Source organism: Rhinolophus hipposideros (assembly GCF_964194185.1).
Source record: "Rhinolophus hipposideros genome assembly, chromosome: 25".
Lineage (NCBI taxonomy): Eukaryota > Metazoa > Chordata > Mammalia > Chiroptera > Rhinolophidae > Rhinolophus > Rhinolophus hipposideros.
This window is the reverse complement of record NC_138071.1, coordinates 5,254,989-5,278,155: the sequence shown is the minus strand read 5'-3', so window position 1 is coordinate 5,278,155 and position 23,167 is coordinate 5,254,989. Positions and strand designations below refer to the sequence as shown.

The 23,167-nt window shown below is 39.7% G+C and overlaps 1 protein-coding gene across 5 annotated transcripts in view; it reads left to right on the top strand.

Annotated features, from left to right (window-relative positions):
• Window positions 1–23,167, top strand: part of CTTNBP2 (cortactin binding protein 2) — a 138,036-nt gene that overhangs the window by 55,034 nt on the left and 59,835 nt on the right. For 4 of the 5 annotated variants that reach the window (XR_013992612.1, XM_081038785.1, XM_081038786.1 and 1 more), the window contains exons 4-8: window positions 6,096–7,752; window positions 14,110–14,313; window positions 16,061–16,160; window positions 18,675–18,825; window positions 22,610–22,861. Coding sequence is in view for 4 of the 5 variants with exons in the window: in XM_081038785.1 (XP_080894911.1) it covers window positions 6,096–7,752; window positions 14,110–14,313; window positions 16,061–16,160; window positions 18,675–18,825; window positions 22,610–22,861 (2,364 nt within the window). In the remaining variant the exon portion in view is untranslated. Of the gene's footprint in view, window positions 1–6,095; window positions 7,753–14,109; window positions 14,314–16,060; window positions 16,161–18,674; window positions 18,826–22,609; window positions 22,862–23,167 lie in introns of those variants that run through there. The other variant, XM_081038788.1, reaches the window with a different exon arrangement.

Sequence of the window (23,167 nt, the reverse complement as noted above, 5' to 3'; positions counted from 1 at the left end):
GGGCAGCTTAGCATAATGATGTCATTTGCACGGCAATAGATGCATCAGGCAGGATTATTAGTTGTGAGCAAGTGAAGCCAGTATTTGTTGAGTTCAGCAGAAAAGGCAATTATTGGTTGACTTACAGCATGGTGGAGCATGGCTGGGACAGCTAGGGGACCAGCTCTTAGTAGGCAGCATCACTCACAAATGCTCACTGTAGATCTTATCTGTAGCGGATGATGCTTCTACTCATGTGAACAGGATCTGGGGCAGCCTGCTGACCCAGACTGCACACAGCCATCTCCGCTCTGTGTCTGGGGCGGTGCCTCCCCGCCCCGCTTCTTTGCACCCCCCATTTCCTGGTGGAGACCTGAGAGCAGGTGCATGTGACTGACCTAGCTTCAGCCCGCCCCCTCGCCTCAGACACAGGAAGACCCGGGGAGCCCCTGTCGGACATATTTCACTGTTACAGGGGAGATTCATAGAGTGGAGAATTCTCCTAACATACGAAGGAGTTTCAGGTGTTAGACAACCAAAGAAATGACAAATATGCCAGAAAAGAACAATCAAATTGTTGTTTTGTTTATTTCATAGGCCTTTTTGTTCCTGTTACAGCAAATTGTACTGTTCTGCCATTTGTATTCAGTGCTCTCTACTGCATTCTATAATGGTTACTTTATAACATGTAAGTATAACTTAATTTTAAGTTCCTTTCTAGACTTTCATTCCAGGATAACATGGTAGAGAACCATCTGAAAAAACATTTTTAGAAGGAATATTTAGGATCTTTTGTACATGAGTGATTGTTTTCAGCTCATTCCTGAGTCTTTCGGTATAATTCATCATTACATTTCAGTGTGCATTCTGACTCCCCAGGAGGATGGCCAAGTGGGAAGGGGAAGCCGGAGAGTGAGGTCAGGGGACTCCGAGCAGAGAGCGAGAGCAGAGCAGCCTGTGCCTCATCCATGCTCTTGCCTTCACTTTCTTAAAACTCTAGATCAAGAGGAAGGGAGAGATGAGAACTGCAGAGCCCCAACTGCTGCCTGGTAGTTCTAGCCCTGATGAAGAAAAATAAAGATCTTTTAATATGTCTTATTGTTATGTATTTGTTTACCAGGATTGAGCAGGTGGGCGGGGGGACCAGGTGGGAAAGAGGACACGAATGTGGTGAGTGTTAAAGGATACGGGGAAGCGATAATAAACATAGTTAAATGTCTGAAGAGTCTTCTGTGGTTGTGACAGTCGTGCACTCTGCTTTCCCATTTGACAAGTGACCATAATTGCTTCCCTCATTAAATTAGAACTAATTACCTTTACGTTGTTGCTCTGCTCCCACCTATCCAGTTTCCGGTTCATTCTGTTGAAACAGTTGTTTGGTGCCTCTCGAGTCTGGATGCTATTCTTGGAGTAGCCACCCACTTTCCCCAGGGAAGCTGTTCTCAGTTCTTCCACACAATCCACTGCTTGTTGCAAAATGGTTTGGTGATGCTGCTCCATGCAGAATTCCCCCTCAGCCACTACTTGAAAGTGGTTTTGAGTAGATACAAATTGGATAACAATACAACAAACTCAGCTGGAGCTCAGTGGTCTGTGTACACAGCAGACTGCATTCCTGTGTAATTGTAGGACTGTGTGGCTGAGCTGGGAGTCTCCAAACTTACCTCTACCCATTAGGTCCACAGATTTTGCTATGTCGTGTTTTTATCTTCATTTATCCCAAAATATACTCTCATTTCCTTTGTGATTTCTTCTTAATCCTTTGTACTATTTAAAAGTATATTGTTTGAATTTGGGGGTGTTCTGAACATCTTACTGTGATTTATATATAATTTAATTCTGTGGTCAGAGGACATATTCTGTAAGATTTTAGTCCTTTGTAATTTCCGGTGGTTTTCAATAGCTCAGGAAGTACATCTGAAGACTGAATCTTCTGTAGACTTGGAGTATTCTGTTCCATAATATCAGTCAGGCCATGGGGTTTGCATAGTGTTAAGATCTACTATATTCATGCTGATTTTTCAAACTAGATTTTTGCATGAGAGAAGTTTGTTATCATAGATTTGTCTATTTCTCCCTTTATTTCTGTCAGTTTTTGCTTCACATGTTTTAGAGATATTGTTTCAGCCATCATTTAATTATAGTTTCTCTGTATATAATGTATTTTTTTCCGCATCTGGCTGTTTTCGAGATTTTTTTTTCTTGTCTTTATTTTTAGCAGTTTTACTATGATGTGCCCAGGTATGGTTTTCTTTGTATTTATCCTGCTTTGGGATTGCTGAGCTTCCTGAATTTAAGTTTGTTTACCAAATTTGTAAAATTTTTGGCTATTTATTCTTTTAATGTATTTTTCTTCCCCATTTTCTCTCTCTTCTCTTTTTGGAACTTCACTTACATGGAATTTAGACCACTTCATATTGTCCTACGGGTCATTGGGGTGCTGCTCACTTTTGTCAATCAGTTTTTCCTTTCTGTTTCTCAAATTGGATACTTCCTTTTGCTCTATTTTCAAATTCATTGTCCTTTTTATTCTCTCAAATATGCTATGAAGCTCATTCAGTGAATTCAGTTTTCATTTTAGATATGATGCTTTCTAGTTCTAAATTATCCATTTGATTCTTTTTTTCTAATTTCCATTTCTATGCCAAGATTTCTTTTTTGTTCAACCATTGTGACCATATCTCCTTTGAAAACGGCTGCTCTAAGGTCCTTGCCTGCTACTTCCAACATGGATCATCTTGTGTCCAGTTTATATTTGGGCACATTTCTCTTGGCAATGGGTCACTTTTCAAAATAAATTTCTTTGCCTGTCTAGTAATTTTTGTATTGTATACTAGACATGGATATTATAGAGACTCTAGATTCTGTTAGCTTCTGGAGAATGTATTTTGTTCTATTATAGTAAGCAGTTTACTTGGTTAGATTCATACTCCACACTCTGTCTCTTTGCAGCTGGCAAAAGCTAAAAGTATTTGATCAGTTCTTTCATCCACTGAGCTCTACCTCTGTCCTTTGGTGTGGAGTCTCCCCGTGAATGTGTAATTCAAAAGACAACCAAAAGATCCTCATGGGGTTGATCGAGCAGCCTCGGTTCCATCCTCTGACTTCTCAGGCCAGTATAAGATGTGCTTGAGCTCCTGCTGCCAGTGCCCTCAGCTGAAAAGCCGTAGAAGGGCAAATCTCATCCAGTGCTGTTGGCTCTCCTCTAATGGGAGGATATACTTCTCATTTCTCCTACTTTTATTGCTCTCCAGAGCCTTCAAATTTTATTTTCTTTCAAGAGTTTATAATTATTATCTGCAGGAGAGGTAGTCTAATAAAAGTTACTTCACCATTACTGGTAGTGGAACTTCCTCTGATGTACTTTGTAATTTTTCAATTATAACTGCTATCTAACTTATAAAAATATCTATCAATATGTTTAATTCTCAATTCTCCAGATCGTAGTTTCCCTGTAAATATATGTCTTCAGAGGATAACCATTGTGCAAAAGTGACACATTTTTAAATAGCACCAATAGTTACATTATAAATTGGAAACATTTTTTAGGGCCAGGCACGATGGTGCATGTTTACATGTGTTGCCTCATTTAATTCTATAGAGTAATCATTAGTATTGCTCTATTGTGTGGGAAAGGGAACCAAACAGAACTGATCTTTAGACAGAGAACTTACCAAAGTCACATGACTAAGAAGTTTGGGATCAGAACTTAGTACTACATCTCTTACTCTTTCCAGCACAAAAACTTTGTCTCTGGGCAGAATGGTCACAGATATTTTTGTTTTCAATATAAAAAATTATTTTTTAAGTATGGGAGTATGTTTCTATATGGATTGGATGGAGCTTGTAGAGGGGGATATTTAATATTTATAAAGAGCAATGTAATAAGTAATGAAGCAAGTAGCAGAGGCGATGGGAGAAAATAAGGTTAATTGCTAAAGAAAATCTGATCTTCAACAGATGGAAACCTTTCTTCCTTAGAGTGAAGGGAAGGACATATGGATTGGTGTGGCTATAAAAAAGCTTAATGCAGGAGACAGGATGTAGAAGGAGTGAGTCGGTCTGAATTTTCTTGTTAAAAGAGTCTGTCAGGGTAGACTGAGAGTCAGTCAAGTGGCCATTGGGTGAAGTTTTGGGGAGAATGGCAGAGGTTTAAATATGCCCTGAAGTCAACTGTGGAAGAAGCTAAACAGAGTTGGGGAGAGTACTTGATGATTGGGGCTCAGAGCTCAATTGAATTTGAAGCCATGTTTTATAGGTTGCGTCAATTATGTGGTTTCCTCTGTGCTCTGCTATCTGTGGTGAGATTGAAAAAGACTCATGTTAGTCTGAAATAGGAGCTAGAAGGCACGAGTGAAAGAAGGATAAAGATGCAAAAAATTATGGCTGCTTTTATAGTGTTAGGTTGGTGCAAGAGTAATTGCTGTTTTTGCAATTTTTTTAACCTTTTACACCGCAATTACTTTTGCACCAACCTAATATAGTATAGTTCTCTATATCAATATCTGAGATTAGTTATTCTGTTAGAAGTGTGTCTTCAATTTAATTCTGAAGTGTAAGGTGAAAGTTACCATTTAAAAAGTAAAGTGTTATGACTCATAGTGAAGAAATACTGTGGACAAAACGTGTAATGTGGTGAGAAAAGCTTGAAACAAGGGGAGCCCTGAGTAAGTGTCATGATTCTGACACTGATTAAGTGATAACATCAGGAAAATCACTGACTTGACTTCTAGTTAGTTGTTTTGTAAAATGAAGGTAGCCCTTAAAGTTCCACAAGACATCTTTTTTCCACCTTCAGAGGTAAATTATGAAACTCATAGTTTTTAAATAAGCTGATAATTGACCCAGTTTCTGCTTTTTCCTACATTACTGTGAGAATTGGGGGGGGGGGCGCTAATACAAAACATATTTAAAATTTTCTTACTCTTTGTATAGGCCTTCCTTATCAATCTATTATTTGATGCATTTAGAAGAGTTAAATTGCTCTATTAATAAGTTAAATTTTCCATGAGTTATCAGATGAATAATATATCTCTCTCTCTATATATATAGATATAGATATAGATATAGTAAATAACAGCACTATTGTTCCTCAAATCTCACCTAATCTACTTATGAAGCCACTCCCCAAATTTTTATATAGTAGCATAGAGTGTAGATGTGTCAACAGTTGTTTTTAATGATTCTTGGGGAATTGTCTATATTCCTGATCACCTATTTATAGGACCTACTACCGTGCATTCAACAACTTCTTCAAAGCCGGAAGCACCCACAGTAAATGAATATGTCTGACTCCCATCTGGGCAGTCAGCTACTACTCTTTCCTTTTGGTCACTGCTTAGCACAGGAGCCCTAAGCCCACACGTGAAAGTGTGTGGTGGAATTCTAGGCAGAGAGAACAGCAAGGTCAAGGACCCCAAGGCAGAACCGTGTTCAAGAATGTTCAGGAAACTCCAGGGAAGCCAATGTCGTGGGAGTGAAGTGAGCAACTGAGACTGAAGTAGGATGTGAGGCCAGACTTTGGGTTCGCTGACATTGATTATAACATATTTCTTTAGCTCTTTATAGTTTTCAAAGGACTTTCATATATGATTTTATGTGATTTCTATAGCAACACATCATAAGCTTGAAGTTAAAAAAATACTAAGTATACAATTAGCAAATGTAGGAGCTTAGAATTTAACTTAAGTCTGCTGTTCATTGGCACTTTTCATTATACTGTACCTCAAAGATTAGTAATTTTAGAGCATTAAACCTTAAAAAAATCAGTTCCTTGACAGAGCTCTACTATTACAAAAATAGAACTTTCTGAACTCTGTGCTGTGATTTGAAACATGAGATTACTGTCCTCCTTTTCTGTAGTTAACTTTAATAGATTTTTAAAAATTCTCTATTGATTTAGATACTTTTTGTAAAACCATTTGCATCTATGTTCTCATTTTAATGAGTCTAAAATGTCACCTTTCCTATCACAACACATTTTGGAAATCTCATTTTCGCTAACCCAAACCATGTCATTGTTAGAAGATGAATAAAAACCTCCCAAGAAGCACACACTCCTTTGGCTTTGAGACTTCTCTGCATATTAACAGGGCTGTACTGTGCATTTCTTTCAGCTGGAGATGGAAAAGCTGCAGCTGCAAGCCCTTGAGTTAGAGCACAAGAAGCTGGCCGCCCGCCTGGAGGAGGAGCGAGGCAAGAACAAGCACGTGGTTCTCATGCTCGTCAAGGAATGCAAACAGCTCTCGGGCAGGGTCATCGAGGAGGCCCAGAAGCTGGAAGACGTCATGGCCACACTGGATGAGGAGAAGAAGAAGACGAGTGCGTTGGAAGAGGAGCTCTCCTCCGAGAAACGAAGAAGCGCCGACATGGAAGCTCAGATGGAAAAACAGCTCTCAGAGTTTGACACCGAACGGGAGCAGCTTCGTGCCAAGCTGCACCGAGAAGAAGCACACACCACAGACCTCAAAGAGGAGATAGACAAGATGAAGAAGATGATTGAGCAGCTGAAAAGGGGAAGTGACAGTAAACCAAGCCTCTCTCTCCCCCGGAAGACAAAAGATAGGCGTTTGGTCTCCATATCTGTAGGAACAGAAGGACCTACAACGAGGTCTGTTGCTTGCCAGACAGACCCGGTGATAGAAAGCGCTGATCATGTGAAGAAGTTGCCTTTGACTGTGCCTGTAAAGCCTTCCACAGGGAGCCCCCTAGTTTCTGCAAATGCAAAAGGGAATGCATGCACCAATGCTGCCTTGGTCAGGCCAGGTATTGACAGGCAGGCTTCCCACAGTGACTTGATTGGCTCCTCTCTGCCCACTGTCCCACCTCCAAGTGCAACCAGAATTGAGGAAAATGGACCGAGTACTGACTCAGCACCAGATTTAACCAATAGCACACCCCCCCTTCCCAATAACACTGCCCCTCCTGCCATGCAAACTCCGGGCGCAGCTCCCCAGAGCCACTCACAAGCTCCACCTCTGCATAGTTTACATTCACCGAGTGCCAATGCGGCTCTGCATCCAGGTTTAAACCCGCGAATCCAAGCAGCTAGATTTAGATTCCAGGCCAATGCTAATGACCCAGACCAAAATGGAAATACTACCCAAAGCCCTCCATCCAGAGATGTCTCTCCCACAAGTCGTGACAACCTAGTGGCCAAACAGCTAGCTCGGAATACTGTGACCCAAGCACTGTCAAGATTTACAGGCCCTCCAGCAGGAGCACCCCCAAGGCACGGAGTGCCCCCCTCGGGGGACGTTGGCACCTACCCTCCCGTTGGTCGGACCAGCGTCAAGACTCCCGGTGTGGCACGAGTTGACCGAGGAAACCCTCCTCCTATCCCGCCAAAAAAGCCAGGGCTGTCCCAAGCTCCTTCTCCACCCCACCCCCAACTCAAGGTCGTTGTGGATAGCAGCAGGGCCCCCAGTGCAGGGGCCAAAGTGGATAACAAAACTGTGGCTTCGCCTCCTTCCAGTTTGCCCCCAGGGAACAGGGTCATAAATGAGGAGAACCTCCCCAAACCAACCACCCCTCAGCTGCCACCAAAACCATCCATAGATTTAACTGTGGCACCGGCAGGTTGTGCTGTGTCAGCCCTGGCCACGTCTCAGGTGGGTGCCTGGCCTGCTGAAACCCCGGGACTGAACCCACCTGCATGTTCAGAACGTCCCCTTGTCATTCCCACCACCATTGCCTTTTGCTCCTCCATAAACCCTGTTAGTGCCTCATCCTGTAGAACAGGTGCCTCAGACAGCCTCCTGGTAACAGCATCAGGTAAAGGGATCGTCATGTTATACCATTTTGTTAAGAATGTGGCCTGTCCTCTCACTTGACTTCATTTCCTTCACGTTGCTTTGAGACCGTTTTTTTTTTTTTTTATTTGATAATTTTTCTTCTTCTTCTTCTTCTTTTTCTTCTTCTTCTTCTTCTTCTTCTTCTTCTTCTTCTTCTTCTTCTTCTTCTTCTTCTTCTTCTTCTTCTCTCTCTCTCTCTCTCTCTCTCTCTCTCTCTCTCTCTCTCTTTCTCGCTCTCTCGCTCTCTCTCTCTCTCTCTCTTTTTTTTCTTTAAAGTCTCCAGGGTATGGTGATTCATCTTGCGGTTTTGTTATGCTAAGTGCTTTCTTCTTTTAAAATAACCTGAAAGTCGGGGTTTGGAGCATACGGAGACCATTAATGTCGAGGGACAAAAGTGTTGCCCTGGGAGGAAAGACTGCTTCTTATTAAATATTTGCCTCCCGAGACTTCAGTGCCAGTGGGTCATCACCCGGCAGAGTATGTCAGTTCTGTCCTTTCTGAGACGACATGAAAACAATCCCTTCAAGCCTTTACGCCACAGTCTGCCTCGGATTATCAGATTGATTAGATTTGTTCTGTAGTTGGTATGTTCTAAATTTTAGTATCCGTTTGGGATTAACTTGTTACCTCACAAATAGTGTGTATATTTATAAACCTGTGGTTTAAGTGCGGTTTATTTCGAAAGCGGTTCCCTCAGAGTTGTCTGTTGGCTTCCAACACCTGAGCATGGATGGGTGGCGGGGAGCTACGTTAGAGGTGCGTTGCAGATGTGGTTGTGAAGCCCCCGGATCTGGGCCTCTGAACAAGGTCACTAAGACCTGCAGTGTCCTCTTTGTTGCCCAGCCCTAGAGGAAGCAGTATTTTCTTATTGACGTGACTGGATTATTTCTTCACTGAGTACATAGGCTCCAAGATCCTGTAATGTTGTAATAGTTCTGTTGGAACTTTGGATCTTAGTGGTTAGCAGAGACTATTTGTTCTAATGAGAGGAAACTTTAAGAATTAAAGGAAAGTTTGAGTAATGTTTTATTGAAAGTTTAGGGAGAAGAGTGAGAATAAGAAAAACAGGTGGCACTGTACTTGATAATTATCAGGTGAAGAAAGCAGTACACCAGGACTGACTTATCCAGGAGTAAGCTGTCTCCTTGGAAGTAAGCTCCATGAGGGGCTAGCTTCATATTTGGAGGGGCATAATGGGGAAATGGAAACAGCCTGGCCGTTGATGTCAGTCAGATCTGTGTTGGAATCTAGGCTCTGCCATTTATAGCTGTGTGTTTTGGATGAGTTTTCTTGAGCAAGTTTTTTCATCCTTAATATGGAATTTCTGCTACTGATGTGGGAGAGGGCGATTATTAGGAGGCTTTATTGTCACATGTGCAAAGAGCAGAGTCCTGCGCTTAGAGCAGCATGAGTGATGAATAAAGAGAGGTGACATTACTGCTTCTGTGACATTGTTGCCTAAAGCATTTTTGAAAATTTGCTTTATAATTGACTTCAATCTTACGGTGTGATGTCTTTACGGACATTCAGCATTCCGTATTTTTTATCCAAAATGGTATTGCTGAGCTGGACAGCTCTTCTCCTGGCCTAAAATGTTGCCTGTTTCCCACAAATTAAATCCACCTTCAAAGGGTGAAATTTTACAACCGTTCAGGAGAATACGAGAACGTGCTACGGTCATAAGGCAGTTGCAGAGCAGAAGGTCCAGCAACGTGTGGAGTGGTGGGATGTTGTTGACGTCAATGCACAGCCCAGGAGACAGAAAACGCTTCCTGGGATATATAAATTTTGTCAGTGTTGTAAAAACACAGAGCCGTCTTTGCTTTGGACCTTGATGCTTTACCAGTGTGGCCTCACTCTTTGCTGTTCTGCAGGGTTCGGCCGCAAGTGGCCTTCGGAAAAGCTTTAAAACCAGAACCCATGACTGAGGAACATGTTGTCAGCAGTGTTTTAAGTTAACCTTTAAAGACAGAGAATTCCTAGCCCACTGTACTGGGGGGTGCCAAAAAAAATGTGTACACATGACTTGCATTCATCTTTTGTTATCGGTATATATTGAGTATTGCAATTTTAATAGCTTTTTCCTTTCTTAAAATATGTAGACATCTTTTTGGCACCTTCTATGTGTTCACCAGAATGACTTGCTTAGGATGCAGTGAAATTGTGGATAGAGGAGCCATCTGAAAAATGCCCTTGGCCTGTGTCTAGAGAGCAGAGAATAAATAGTGGAACCAAAGACGTACCGTGTTTCCCCGAAAATAAGACCTAATTGGAAAATAAGCCCTAGCATGATTTTTCAGGATGACATCCCTGAACATAAGCCCTAATGCGTCTTTTGGAGCAAAACTTAATATGAGACCCGGTCTTATTTTCAGGGAAACACCATAGCAGCCACAAAACATATTGAAACTGTTTCCTCATTTCAGTTTTCCGATTTTGTCGTTGGCCCAGAACATTCTCAGAACTGCAGGATTATCTTTGGTGGGATAATATGTTTCTCTGTCATTTGATTAGAAGATGTGGCTTATTAGGAGGAAATGTAGGCTGTGGAGGTTTAGTCATTCAGCAAGCATTTACCGAACATCTAGTCGAGTCAGGGAATGGAAACGTTACCACAGTTACGTAACGGGGTGCATAACTCCACCATGGCTGGAGGTCAACTTAAACTTCCCGAACAAGATACAGGATTTCAGCTGTTTTCCACTTAGATTGTCCCTGTTTCTGCCGCCACACACATCACAACTAGGAAGCACCAGGTCTCCCTACATCCTGCCTCCTAACCTGTTTGTGCGGGTGAGCTTGTGCTTCTCCAGGTCATAAGCTCATTGAAAGGTATCGATCTAAATAGCCACTAATGCCACTGTGGTTGGTAGTTCAGGGCATGGGGGTAGAGCACGTCTGCCAAATACCTGGGGGGTATCTGTTCCAGTTTCAGTGACGAAAGGAGCAGTAGGCCGAGCGTGGGAAGACAGGGGTAGCCCATTTCTGCCCCTTTCTAGGCAGCACCCTAGAGAGCAAGTTCTCTCTGAGCCATTAGCTTCTCCGTCTGAAAATGAAAGCATTGAACCAAAAAAAGTAATAATAGTTCCAAACCAAAAAGATTAATCTAGCTCATTGAAGTTTTCAAACAGTTCACTACCTCTCCTTCCTTGGAGAATCACTAGATCCCATGATCTTTCAACTCTAAAATTCTGTTTCAATGTCAGCATATACCGGTGATAAACAGTTAGTAATAAAGCACTGACAAGGTCACAGTGACAAAAGATACTATTTAAGTGAATTGTGTTGTAAATTAACCTAACTCTAACTCAATACCAATTTTTGGTAAATAGCCAAATGCTAAATTTTTAAATAACATTTTAAGTTCTAAATAAATTAGATTTTCTTGTTCCTCATGAACTTGTCAAATGAACACATTTAATCATTAGATGAATAGAATCCTAAACCAGAAAACACCCCAGACAACCGAGTTTCCATACCCTTGGAATTTTTTTCTGGTTGTTGTTTTTTTTTTTTTTTTTTTTTTTTAATTTCATACATTTTACTTAGTTTGGTTCAGGCTTTTTTCCTTATTTAAACAAACATTTAAAGAATTCTTCTCCATGTCTGATTGGCTTAACGGCTAAATCAGAAAACCAGATTGATCTGAGTTCTGACGCTAACCTTCTCCACACTCTGAAGCTGATGCCAGAAGCTGTTCTCATTTCTTCCTTCTGCTGCTGCATGTTCTGTCTGTTCCCTTCATCACTGCGTGTGCTGTGAAATGCTCACCTTTACTGATGTTTGCATGTGACACTGGAGAGCTGAGTGACCTTTTTCTAACATCATAATGTAGCTGTATGACTACAGGTCTGTTCTATCATAACCAGTCAACTAAATATTGTCATTTTATCATTGTTGGCAATTTTAAATGAATAATAAATTCTCATGGTAAAGTTTTCTTTTTCCTGTTCTTATAGGCGGATTTATTAAAATAACTTAAGCTTATCTGTCTGTGCTAGAAAAAATTGGAAATGATAGTGGAGACAAAACTTTTATTTAAATTTTAAGAATACTTGGCATTTGTAAAGCAGTTTTCTTTGTGAAAGATTTTTTAAATATATTGCAAGCCTCTAAGAAAATAAGAAAATTGTATATATTCCTCTGTAGTTTTGTGTAACAGAGAATTATGACTTTTGAGTGGTCTAAAAATTGAGATAATTTTTGAATAAAATATTTTATCTTTCAGATAGCTTTGCATTAGAAATAAGGTTTCCCAGCAAATTATATCCATAATTGAACAATTCCATATAAAGCAGTTAAAAATATATTTAAATTGTCCCCCAAGGCCCAGAATTGTATTGAAAAAAGAAAAATGAAAACAAACCCCAGAAGAATAGCAAGCCATTTAATATATACCTGTTGATATTCTTGAAAGGATATTAAGAACCAAGAGCCCTTGGATGAAATAGAGGGAAAGAGAGCGAGATAGAGGGAGATGGGGTGGGAAGGGAAGGAGGGAGAGAGAAAGAAAGGGAAGGAAAGAAGGAAGAAAAGAAAGAAGGAAGGGAAGGGGAAAGGAAAGAAAGAAAAAAGGAAAGGAGAAGGAAGAGAAGGAAATTGACCGAGCGTGAGCCCACACTCCCTCCCATCCCAGAGACCACAGTGTGATGCCTTCATATAACACATTTGTGTTTGCTCTGCAGTCAGGGTTCCATACCTTAGTGTTTAGAATTTCTCTTTGTATCATCCAATTTTGATAAGTACTGATTTAATTGTTGTGGGCTTGTTTTTTGTTTGTTTTTAAGACAATACAAAAGGTAAAATGTACCAGAGAGGAGCCTTCTTGTAAGTATGAAGTAAAGATAACTACTTTTGTAAGTAGTAAGAAGAGCTAACGAATATCAATGGAAAAAATATCATGAAGTTTAGATAAATATTTAATTTTATGACCCTTTGAATTTTGTATGCCATTTCAGTCTACTAGAGTAAAAGCAATAAATTATTCCTGGACCCAAATACATAGGTTGTGAAGATACGATACCCAGCTTTTAATAAGCAGTTGTCGTTTCATTTGTATGAACTGCTTTGTTCTATCTTTTTACAAAGAATTTTAAAAATACTAAGAAATCCTTAGATATGTGCCCTTTTATTATTTATTAAAATAATTTAAGCCAATCATTTAAGATTCACTTATAAGAATTGAATATTACATACATATTAATGTAATACCCATATACCTAGAATATTATCCTGGTGCCAATGTTCAGAGAATATGAAAGGTCTGTCTATTGTACGTTACTACAGGGATGTTCCCAGATGTCTGTAGAAAGTGACCCTGAGGAGTGACACATATGTGCCCATATGTCCCCGTATGCATACCGGCATTGCTCAGAGGGATTTGGGGCTCCATAGGGAAGAAAATACAATGCAGTATTTTGAAAGTTAATTGTATTTAAGCTTAAAATACACAATACCTATATGTCACATTAAATAAACATTTTTACTTTACTGTTTTTACAGCTTTTTAATCAAGGAAGAATTCAGAAAATTTTCTGTGCTATATGCAGCCGACTTCACAAACTTAACAGATTCTCTTCTAAAGCTGCTAAATACTGATGAGAAATGTCTAACTATGATAACTCTTATGATTTTTGTTAAAACTATATGTGGAGTATCTGTTTTGTTGTCTGTTTAAAAGTTTTGGGAACACATGTTGTAAAGATGGCCAGATGATAGAAAATTGTGTATTGATTAGTTTGCTGGTGTATTTTAGATCCAATTTTATATGTTGTGCTTTTGTTAGCTCTTGATACTGAATAGTAGTTTGTCCCCCCATTATTTTTATTCCCAAAAAGGGAATTCAAGGAATGTAAGCAGGTTCCTTAACAATATTTGGCCCATCTTAATGGTTTATGGACACATTGTCAAAACAGGAAAATCTCTATTTCTTACAATTATTTCTATTTTATACCTCAAGATACCAGCTCACTTTTTCAGATTGATATTGAAATTGAGGAAATCTGTCCATCATTTTAAAATTCAAATTGCTTTGAAACCCTGAAGAGGAATTTTAACTTTTAAAATGAGACAACTATCTTAATTTCAGTAAACCTTACCCGTGCAAGACTGATGATTAAAAATAATTTGTCACCATGTATGTTGATTAGCAGATATAATATTGAAATAACAGTACAGATTTGTGCTAAGTAAATATTAACAGATTGATAAGGTTAGAAACCACATAATCATCTAGGAATACGTGTTCATGTGTCTGTGTATAATTCAGAAAGGAGTGGGTAATATCTGTCACTTGTCTTTGCTGCTACTCTCTAACTAGGGTCACTTTAACCCACAGGCTGGTCACCCTCCCTAACCCTTTTGCTAATGAGTGGTGGTCCTGCCCCCCTGGCTGGCAGGCCAACCCTTCTTCAGCAAGCTGCTGCCCAGGGAAATGTCACTTTATTATCAATGCTGCTTAATGAAGAAGGACTGGACATTAATTACTCCTGTGAAGATGGCCATTCTGCCTTGTATTCTGCTGCTAAGAATGGACATACAGGTAAACGTGATAATCTTAGCTTATTCTACTACCTGCTTGCAAAAGGATAGAGTCAAAAGCACTTCAACCATTGTCGTGAGCAAAAGACTCATTTTGCTTTCAATTTTCACTTACAGGTAATAGGAGATAATTTTTAAATATGATTTAAAGATTTTATGAACATTTTCAAAAGGCCAAATTGTATAGTTCTGTAATAATGTAAAAGTTTATGGCAGCTAGCAAAAAGTAACCTTTGTTTTCTGCACAATGAAATGTATTGTGTATGTAGAAAAGTGACTGTAAAGCACATTTTAGAATAATGCCCTCCATCTGTGATCATTTTGGTCAGGACAAAATAGCCCTAATTTGTCTGTTAGAAATACCTGATGTGTGTGAAAGTCAAAGCATCTGGACTTGAGCACATGCTGCAAAGGGAAGGTTTTAGTACTTAGGAAAGGTCCTGGGTCTGAAATTGTTCTGCAGTTGGAACAATTTATAGTTATTTTGATTTTTTAAAAGAACTAAGAAGCTGTACAACTATAAATGGCATATTGATGAAGTCTGGGAATTATTTTTGTTTTTTAAAATGCAAATCTTATAATCAAATATACTAAAACATAAGGTAGTGAAGAAAAAGAGATGATTTGACTTAAAATGTAAAGACAGATAGCATTGCATATGGAAGCCATATGACTGTCGATTAATTCAGGTAACATGGCTTCCTTGGAAGTCTTCAGAGCTTTACTGTGTTCAGGTGGGCTAAATGGAAGATGCTTGTGCACTAAGAAGATAACTCATTATTTTAAAACTACTTTGAAATTCTTTTTTTTATCTCAAAAGCAATATGGGAATTTTCTTTAATATAGAAAAATTAAATAACATGAGTAACAAGTCTAGATGATAAGTCTAGTTGCCTGAGTCAGGTGGCTTTTTTTTTTTTTTTTTTTTTTTTTTTTTTTTAGTTTCAGGTGTACAAAACAAGTAGACGTTTCACCCTTCACAAAGGAATAACCCCCCTCCCTCCCTCTACTGCCCCTCTGACATCATATCCAGCTGTTACAATTCCATTGACTCTGTTCCCTGTGCTGTACTCCACGTCCTGTGACTATATCGTGTTTCCCCCAAAATAAGACCGGGTCTTATATTGATTTTTGCTCCAAAAGACGCAGTAGGGCTTATGTTCAGGGGATGTCATCCTGAAAAATCATGCTAGGGCTTATTTTCCAGGTAAGTCTTATTTTCGGGGAAACACGATATATATAGTATTAAACTATGGTCTGGTGACTTTTTGTGAGTTCTCCTTTACCCTCATTCATGGAGTTAAGTGTAGGGTGACCACTACACGAAAGCACTTTAAAGATTAAATAAAACAAAGTAAAATTTTAACTATTTAAATATAAAGAATGGTATTTCAGTTTGGTAAATGGATTTGGTTGTTTGTCCCATAACATTATTTTCTGGGATTGTTTGGAAGAAAACTCTGGTAAAGCATTTTCTGACACCTGACGATTCTGTCATTCAGCAACTCTTCCCAAAACACCGAAAAACTCATGTCTTGGTGAGTCGGGGGTATTGCAGTCTTCAGGGAAGGAGACTGCTTTCTCCATAAAATAGTCTTGGAGTCTCACATTCACCGTGATAAAATGGTCAGGTGAATTCCCTGTGGGAGAGGTCCTTTGGATTTAGTGTCTGTCCACAGCTTGCATATCATTTGGCTCATCACAATTCTAAATGGAGAATTAAAATGACCTTCTTTTAAAATCCATAGACTGTGTGAGATTGCTGCTGAATGCAGAAGCCCAAGTCGACGCTGCTGACAAAAATGGCTTCACACCCTTGTGTGCTGCAGCTGCTCAGGGACATTTCAAGTAAGTGAGGCTCTTAATTCGTTGTTTTTTGTTGGGTTTTTTTTCTACATGAAAAGAGCCTCTTTATATTTTGCACACATATTTCAGTTCTAGCTGAATGTATAAACTAGAGTTTAAAATCCATTGGCAATAAATTCACTAAACGTTTTTGAGGATTTAAACACAAAGTAGGATCTTAATTTTGCCCTTAATTGTTGGTAAAAGAGTTGTATGTGATGGATGAGAAGAAGGGAAATATGACGTGTCCAGACTTCACATGAATGAACTCGATTCTGAAGAAGATTGTCTATTAATAGTACATCAACATATATGTGGTGATATAATAGACTGTTATACTTTGATGTTCACTATTTTCCACCCCCACCCCCACAAAGAAGCTTTGTTTTACTTAAGATGGCACTAAAAGTAAGGCATTAAATTATATTATTTGTACCAATCTTAACTTCCTGATGGCAATTTATTCAGTATTATATCCAATTTACCTTGTTTTATCATTTTAAAAAATTAGAGCAGAAACTTTACATGTTGAAATTAGAGCACAAAATCAAAAGAACCTATCAATTAAAATAGACATAACTTTAGCAATAATTACTTCAGTAGCTTACTAAAGCAATTGAACATGTTGTGTTTCCCCGAAAATAAGACCTAGCCAGACCATCAGCTCTAATGTGACTTTTGGAGCAAAAATTAATATAAGACCGGGTCTTATATGTGATATAATAGTAATTATAGTAAAATAATTTTAGTAAAATAATTTTACTTATAGTAAAATAAGATCGGGTCTTATATTAATTTTTGCTCCAAAAGATGCATTAAAGTTGATGGTCCGGCTAGGTCTTATTTTCGGGGAAACACTGTAGTAAATGACTTTGTAAAATTGAGTCACATTTTAGTAAGATAGAATGTAGCTAAGTCTCTTCTCTGCCTGTGCTGAAACTTCGGGTTGCGGGCGTTGAGAGCTGTTTTCAACTGTTTATCTAAATATCCTAATAGAAATGTTCTTTAGCAAATTTCAGACTTCTTGAAATATGAGTTTTAAGGTTCATACTAATGCTATTAATTGTAAATGGAAGTTTTTAAAAATTAAAATGCATCCATAAAGTATAGCAGTATTTATTTATTTCTCATGTCAACACCCTATTATTGAGGGCCATAGATAACTGGTTTTGCTATTACATTTTGCATGTGTCCTGAGTCCTCCAAGGGACATCTTTTTCTTCTGGGCTGTCACCTTTTACCTTTACTGTCACCCGGCAATCTGTAGGGCCATTTGCTTGGATAGTATAGCAGTCATTGGAATGGAGACATGGGTAGCTTTACAAAAAGGAAAAACACTGGGGGCTGATTAATTTAAATGTGTATGAGGTACATGCACATGTCAATATATAGCTTATTTTTAAGATACATATAAACAAACCAGATGTTGCCAAGGAAAGCCAAACGGAGACATGCATCCCATGTAAAAAAAATGAAGATGATGTGAATTGTCTCTGAATTTGATTATAGTTTAATTCTCTGTTCTACGTTTATTCTCACCTAAGTTTACAAACTCAAGCTCCTGCTGTTCAGCGAGTTACTGAGTGCCACTGCATCTTGAATTTACTTTATTTCTTTCCATCTTGATTCTCAGGGCTAACAGTTTCTGCTTAGCTGTGTCTTCTTCCTGGGAAACGAGCACTGTCAGGACACAGACAGTCTCTGCTGTCTCTTCTCCCCACGTGCTCCCCTATTCTCTGTCTCCCACTGCTTTCTAGCAGGGGCACATGGTGCCCTGCTGTCTGCACTATTTATAATTATTTTCCCAAGTGAAAAATCCCATAATGACTCAGCAGCTTGATTTTTTTTCAAGGTTCAAACTATTTGAACCACGAATAACATATGTCAAGCACCGTTAAATCAGTCATCCCAGTAACTTAAACATGTTGCAAGATCTCCACTTTTACAACTTGGTTATAGAAAAGGACCAAATTTTAGCCCTGGATCAAGCTTGCTATTTTAAATTTTTCATGGGAATAATTAAATTTGTGATTAAAATATATTTTCTAGCCTTGTTAAAAAACAGTACCCATATAATAGCCCCAATAATTATATATATATATATATATATATATATATATATATATATATATATATATTTGGTGCCAAAAAATGTATACAAGTGGACACTTTGATCGACGTTGCTCAAGCAGTAGTTTGCTGTAATCAGAAGTGTCTGGACACTGATGGTAACCACTTTGAGCACCTCTGGTAATTGCAGAAGGCAAATGTGACTCGTATTCATCTTTTGTTATTAGTATATATTGAGTATTACAATTTTAATACAGTTTTCCTTTCTTAAAAAGTGTATACGTGTTTTGGCACCGTGTGTGTGTGTGTGTGTGTGTGTGTGTGTGTGTGTGTATGATGTATATAAAGATGCAGAATTGCTTTAGCATTGTTTTCTACATCTTGGTCAGGTGGTACTTCAGAAATCAAACTCAGCTTTTGTGTAATTAATCATAATCTTGTGTTCAGGTGTGTAGAATTATTAACTGCATATGATGCTGACATTAATCATACTGCTGTTGGAGGACAGACACCTCTATACCTGGCCTGTAAAAATGGAAATAAAGAATGTATTAAACTCTTGTTGGAAGCTGGAAGTGACCGAAGCATAAAAACTAGTGTGAGTACCAGATTTTGGGGTTTTTTCCTATTACTTGCAATGTGTCTACAAACCGTACAGCTAGGAAAAAAGCAAAACAAAACTTTAACGTAGAGGTTGCTTTTTTCTTGTTTTGCTTCTTAAGTTACTGGCTACGGTATTGTCTGTTGTCTGTTTGAGTCTCTGCTAACTAAAAGCCTTGTCTGTTAGCGTAACCAGTCCTTTATCCTTCTAACCTCAGATTATTCATCTGTAAAACAGGAAAATGTTTTCAGAATTAGGGGAGATCATGGAGGTAAAAGCTTTTGCCTTTTTGGATCTTATGTCCCGTTATTGGGGATAGAGGCCAATAAACAAGCAAGTGAAGAGATAAGAGCTGGATGTTTAGGAGATGGGAGTACCTGGGGCGGGGGTTACTTTATGAGAGTTGGTCAGAAAAGTCTTCAGTGCAAATGACAGTTGAGCCGACACCTGCAGGAAGCGAGGGCGTGGGCTCTGAAGAGGCGAGGAGAGCAGTGTGCAGGCTGCTGAGCCAAAGTGCAGAGGCCTCAGGTAGGACAGAGGTGGCACTCTCTGTCCACCCCTTGGGGCCAGTGAAGCCAAGTATGAGGTCGTGGGGCCACGGGGTGACACAGGATGCCTTTGGATGGTTTTGAACAGGACAGGAATATGAACTAACTGATTTTTACAAGAATCACTCTGGCTGCAGGGTAAGAGCAGACGTATGTGGGGGCCGGACAGGTGCAAGGAAGCCTGTCAGGAATCGTGTTTTAATCCAGGGAAGAAGTCATAGTTCGGATCAAGGTTGAGAAGTGGAGTGAGGAATGGTCCAATTCTGGACGTATTTTCCAGGTGCATTACATAATTTGTAAAGTACTGTGGACTATAGAAGTACAAGCTAGGAGCAGTGGCAGTGACAATGGAAAGAAAAAAGTATTGCGTAATGGCGGAGAACTCAGGCTCTGAAATCAGACCTGTGGTCTGAGCCTTGCCTGCACAATGCTGTGTGACCTTGGGAAACTTTTCTTACTTCTCTGTGCCTTGGTTGACCCCTGTGCAAAACGTGGCTAATAATACTCATAGTAGCCATTATTCGGGGTAGTAAGAAATGAGTCTGCCTACGAAAGGCAGTTGGTACCGTGCCTGGGAATTGCAGCAGCCCTCAGATGTTGGTTGTCATAGTCCTGAGCCGTAACGTGTGAACAAAAAGGAATTTTGAGGTGCAGTGGTGCCCCTTGCCAGCACTCGGAGTTCAGGGTCACTGTCTAATCTGCCTCAGAACTTGAAGCACTGTGTGTGGAAATCCCCTGTGGTGGAAGCTGACACCCCGACGTGAGGGTTGACATCTCCCCGCCCCCCCAGCCCCGCACAACCCTGATGTTTCCCATACGAGCTGCACAGTGAGGTCAGGGACTGAGAAACTGGCCAGTCCTTGGGGAGTGCATGTGGCTCAGCTACATGGAAATGCACGGGCCATAAAACTTCCCAATGAACCTTCCCGAAGTTGTTAGTCTTCAACCTATTGCAATGCATTTGCAGACGAGAAATCACCCGTCTGTACACTGACTCAGGCTTATCTACGGCTGGAGGAGTTCAGGAGATTCTACCACGCACCGCTCCTCGCTGGGCTCCGGTGTTGTTTCAGTTTTGTTATTGCAGCTCCAAGAATGTTCGATCAGCAAGTTGTAACGATCACCACCCTGCAGGAGATTCCTGATGAAAGACAGTGAACATTTTAATTTCTGAAGGTTATCTCTACCTTGGGTCTCTTCTCTTAATCGAGAACTGACTGTACTGTGCAGCCACTTCACAGGAAACAGGCTTAAAATGTTCTTGGATATAAACGTGCATTATCTGTTTTACAGGTCACTCTTACGTCCTGGGTTTTCTTACATAATTCCTCAAAGGAGAACTAACAATGAACGGTTTAACCGAGGGTATAATATAAACGAGGCGTTTTCCATTGAGTCCTATTGCTAGAGCTTTAAAAAACAAATCTTTTTGTTTCTTGGAATATCTGTGAAAAATAATCCAGTGTTATATTTATTCATGTTATTTTATATTCATGTTATGTTTTATCGTAGAAATCTGTGATTGTCATACAGATTTCATTATGAAGTTATGAAATTCGACCTTACATGTGAAAAATGAATTTTAATCACCAAGCTAAGTGACAAGTAGTACAGCGTAAAAATTTGCCACATCCTGTAAATTGGAGAACAGAACGCCGTGATCTCCAGCTAGTTGTTGATAAACTGAACCAAATAGTTAGAAATACAGAGGCAAACAGTATAATTGACAGAAGATTTTAAGGGAATGTTCTTGTGACTTTTAATAAGAAATCAAGGAGAATGGAAGATTGACGTTTTTTTTCAGGAAGGGCTGCTTGACTTTTGTAATAGAAATTAGGGAAGGTTAAGAGGGCTTATACTCTGAGGCCAGGGAAGGCTAATACACAATGAACAAGCCATGAAAAGCTTTCCCTGGCTAGAGCCCAGCCAGATTACATGGTATTTCTGTTACTGCCCAGCCGTGGTCTTGCCTCAGTCTAGTTGACTTCTTCAGTGAGAAGTCCAGAACCAGAGAGAAAGCCACATCATCAAGGGACAGGTTTAGCAAGTGATCAGATGACTCAGTGTAAATGTACGTTGTTACCATTTATTGTCTAGTTTTTTTCCCCAATCTTTTATCTCATTATTAAAAAAAAGATGTGCTGAAGCTCACTGAAATGTATTTAGAATAGCAATATGAAATAACCACATGAAAAAAAAAACATGCCAAGGGGAAAATAAAGATAGGAAAGTAATATAAAGCCAAAACACAAATCATCAAAATAATGCTTAGTTCTTTTATGAAAGTCTTAAAAGTCTAATGAAGAAAAGTAGATGAGTAGAAGGCAGACCCATCCTGTGTCACAAATGTGAGACTCTAGAAGGGACCAAGATTTTCCCTAGAATAGTGCGTGACAAACTTCAGTGCATCACAATGACCTGGAGGGCTCGTGAGAACAGATCTCTGGCCCTCACGAGGAAGTTTCCGGTTCTGCAGGGCTGGAGTGAGGCTCAAGATTTGCAGGTGTAACATGTTCCTAGGTGAAGCTGCTGCTGATCTGGTGACCACACCTGAGAACCACTGTTCTAGAAAAGAGTTGAGTCGGCTCTGGCAACCCGCTAAGTGGATGACAAGCTTCAAAGTAGCGTGTTCTAGAGAATGGGCCCAGGCGTTTTAGTTGGAGCATTTTCTAAGCCTGTGCGTACCAGTATCCCACTGCAATCATACAACACTTCATAGAGCCCCCGTGGGCATGAAGTAATTTGGCTTTGTTTTTCTTGTATGTCTACCCTTGCCCTATAACCTAGAATCTTTCCTTCTGGAATCATTAGCATAAAATTTTAAGATCACTAGAAGTAAAACTGGCTTATAATGGAATTCATTTAGTACATTCCTAATAACACATTTTAAAAAAATCTCTTTATGCTGAAGTTCTTTCTCTTTTGTAGCATTAAATTGAGATTTTGGTTTTCCATATGTAATGCTTAATTACTGACCTGGCCAGTCCCTGCTCACTCCAAATGGATAACTATTAGGTGGAAATTTTACAAACTAGCAAACATAAGTCATAACATGGGAAATCCAGCAATTGATGGAGGTCAGAGAACATGACTCAGCTCTTCAGTGATACTCAGGGGTGGAATGCCTGCTTTGCCCAGCTCAGTGGTCCATGCCCAAGCACATGTAGAGGTGAACTTTTAGTAGTTCAATATTAATGTTGCAATCAACCATTCCCCCGTTGTTTTATTTTCAGGATGGCTGGACACCAGTGCACGCAGCTGTGGACACTGGTAATGTGGACAGCCTCAAGCTTCTCATGTACCATAGAGCACCAGCTCGTCGCCACTCTTTGCATGAAGAGCCTGAATTGGGCGTCTGTGGCTTGGATGGAGGAGAAGGGAGTCCTGAAGGCACAGCCAAGCCTGTGGTTCCTGCAGACCTCATTAACCAGGCTGACAGAGAAGGCTGGACCGCTGCCCATATTGCTGCTTCAAAGGGTTTTAAGGTGTGTCTGGGGGCAGCTGACCTCATTACGCAGTTGTAATCTGATGAATGGCAAAGTTGTCTGCTGTCGACTGAGTGCACTGCGGTTAATAACGGGAGTGCGTTATACCCTCATAGGAGATGATCGGCTACCAACATGCACTGCCTTTTTTCTGTCCACAAGATAGTTATGATCAAGAATATATGAGACTTACGTGGAGTCTAAGGAACAAAATAAAAGAACAAACAAAACAGAAACAGACTCATAGGTACAGAGAAAAAAAACTGATGATTGCCAGATAGGAGTGTGGCTTGGGAGCTGGGTGAA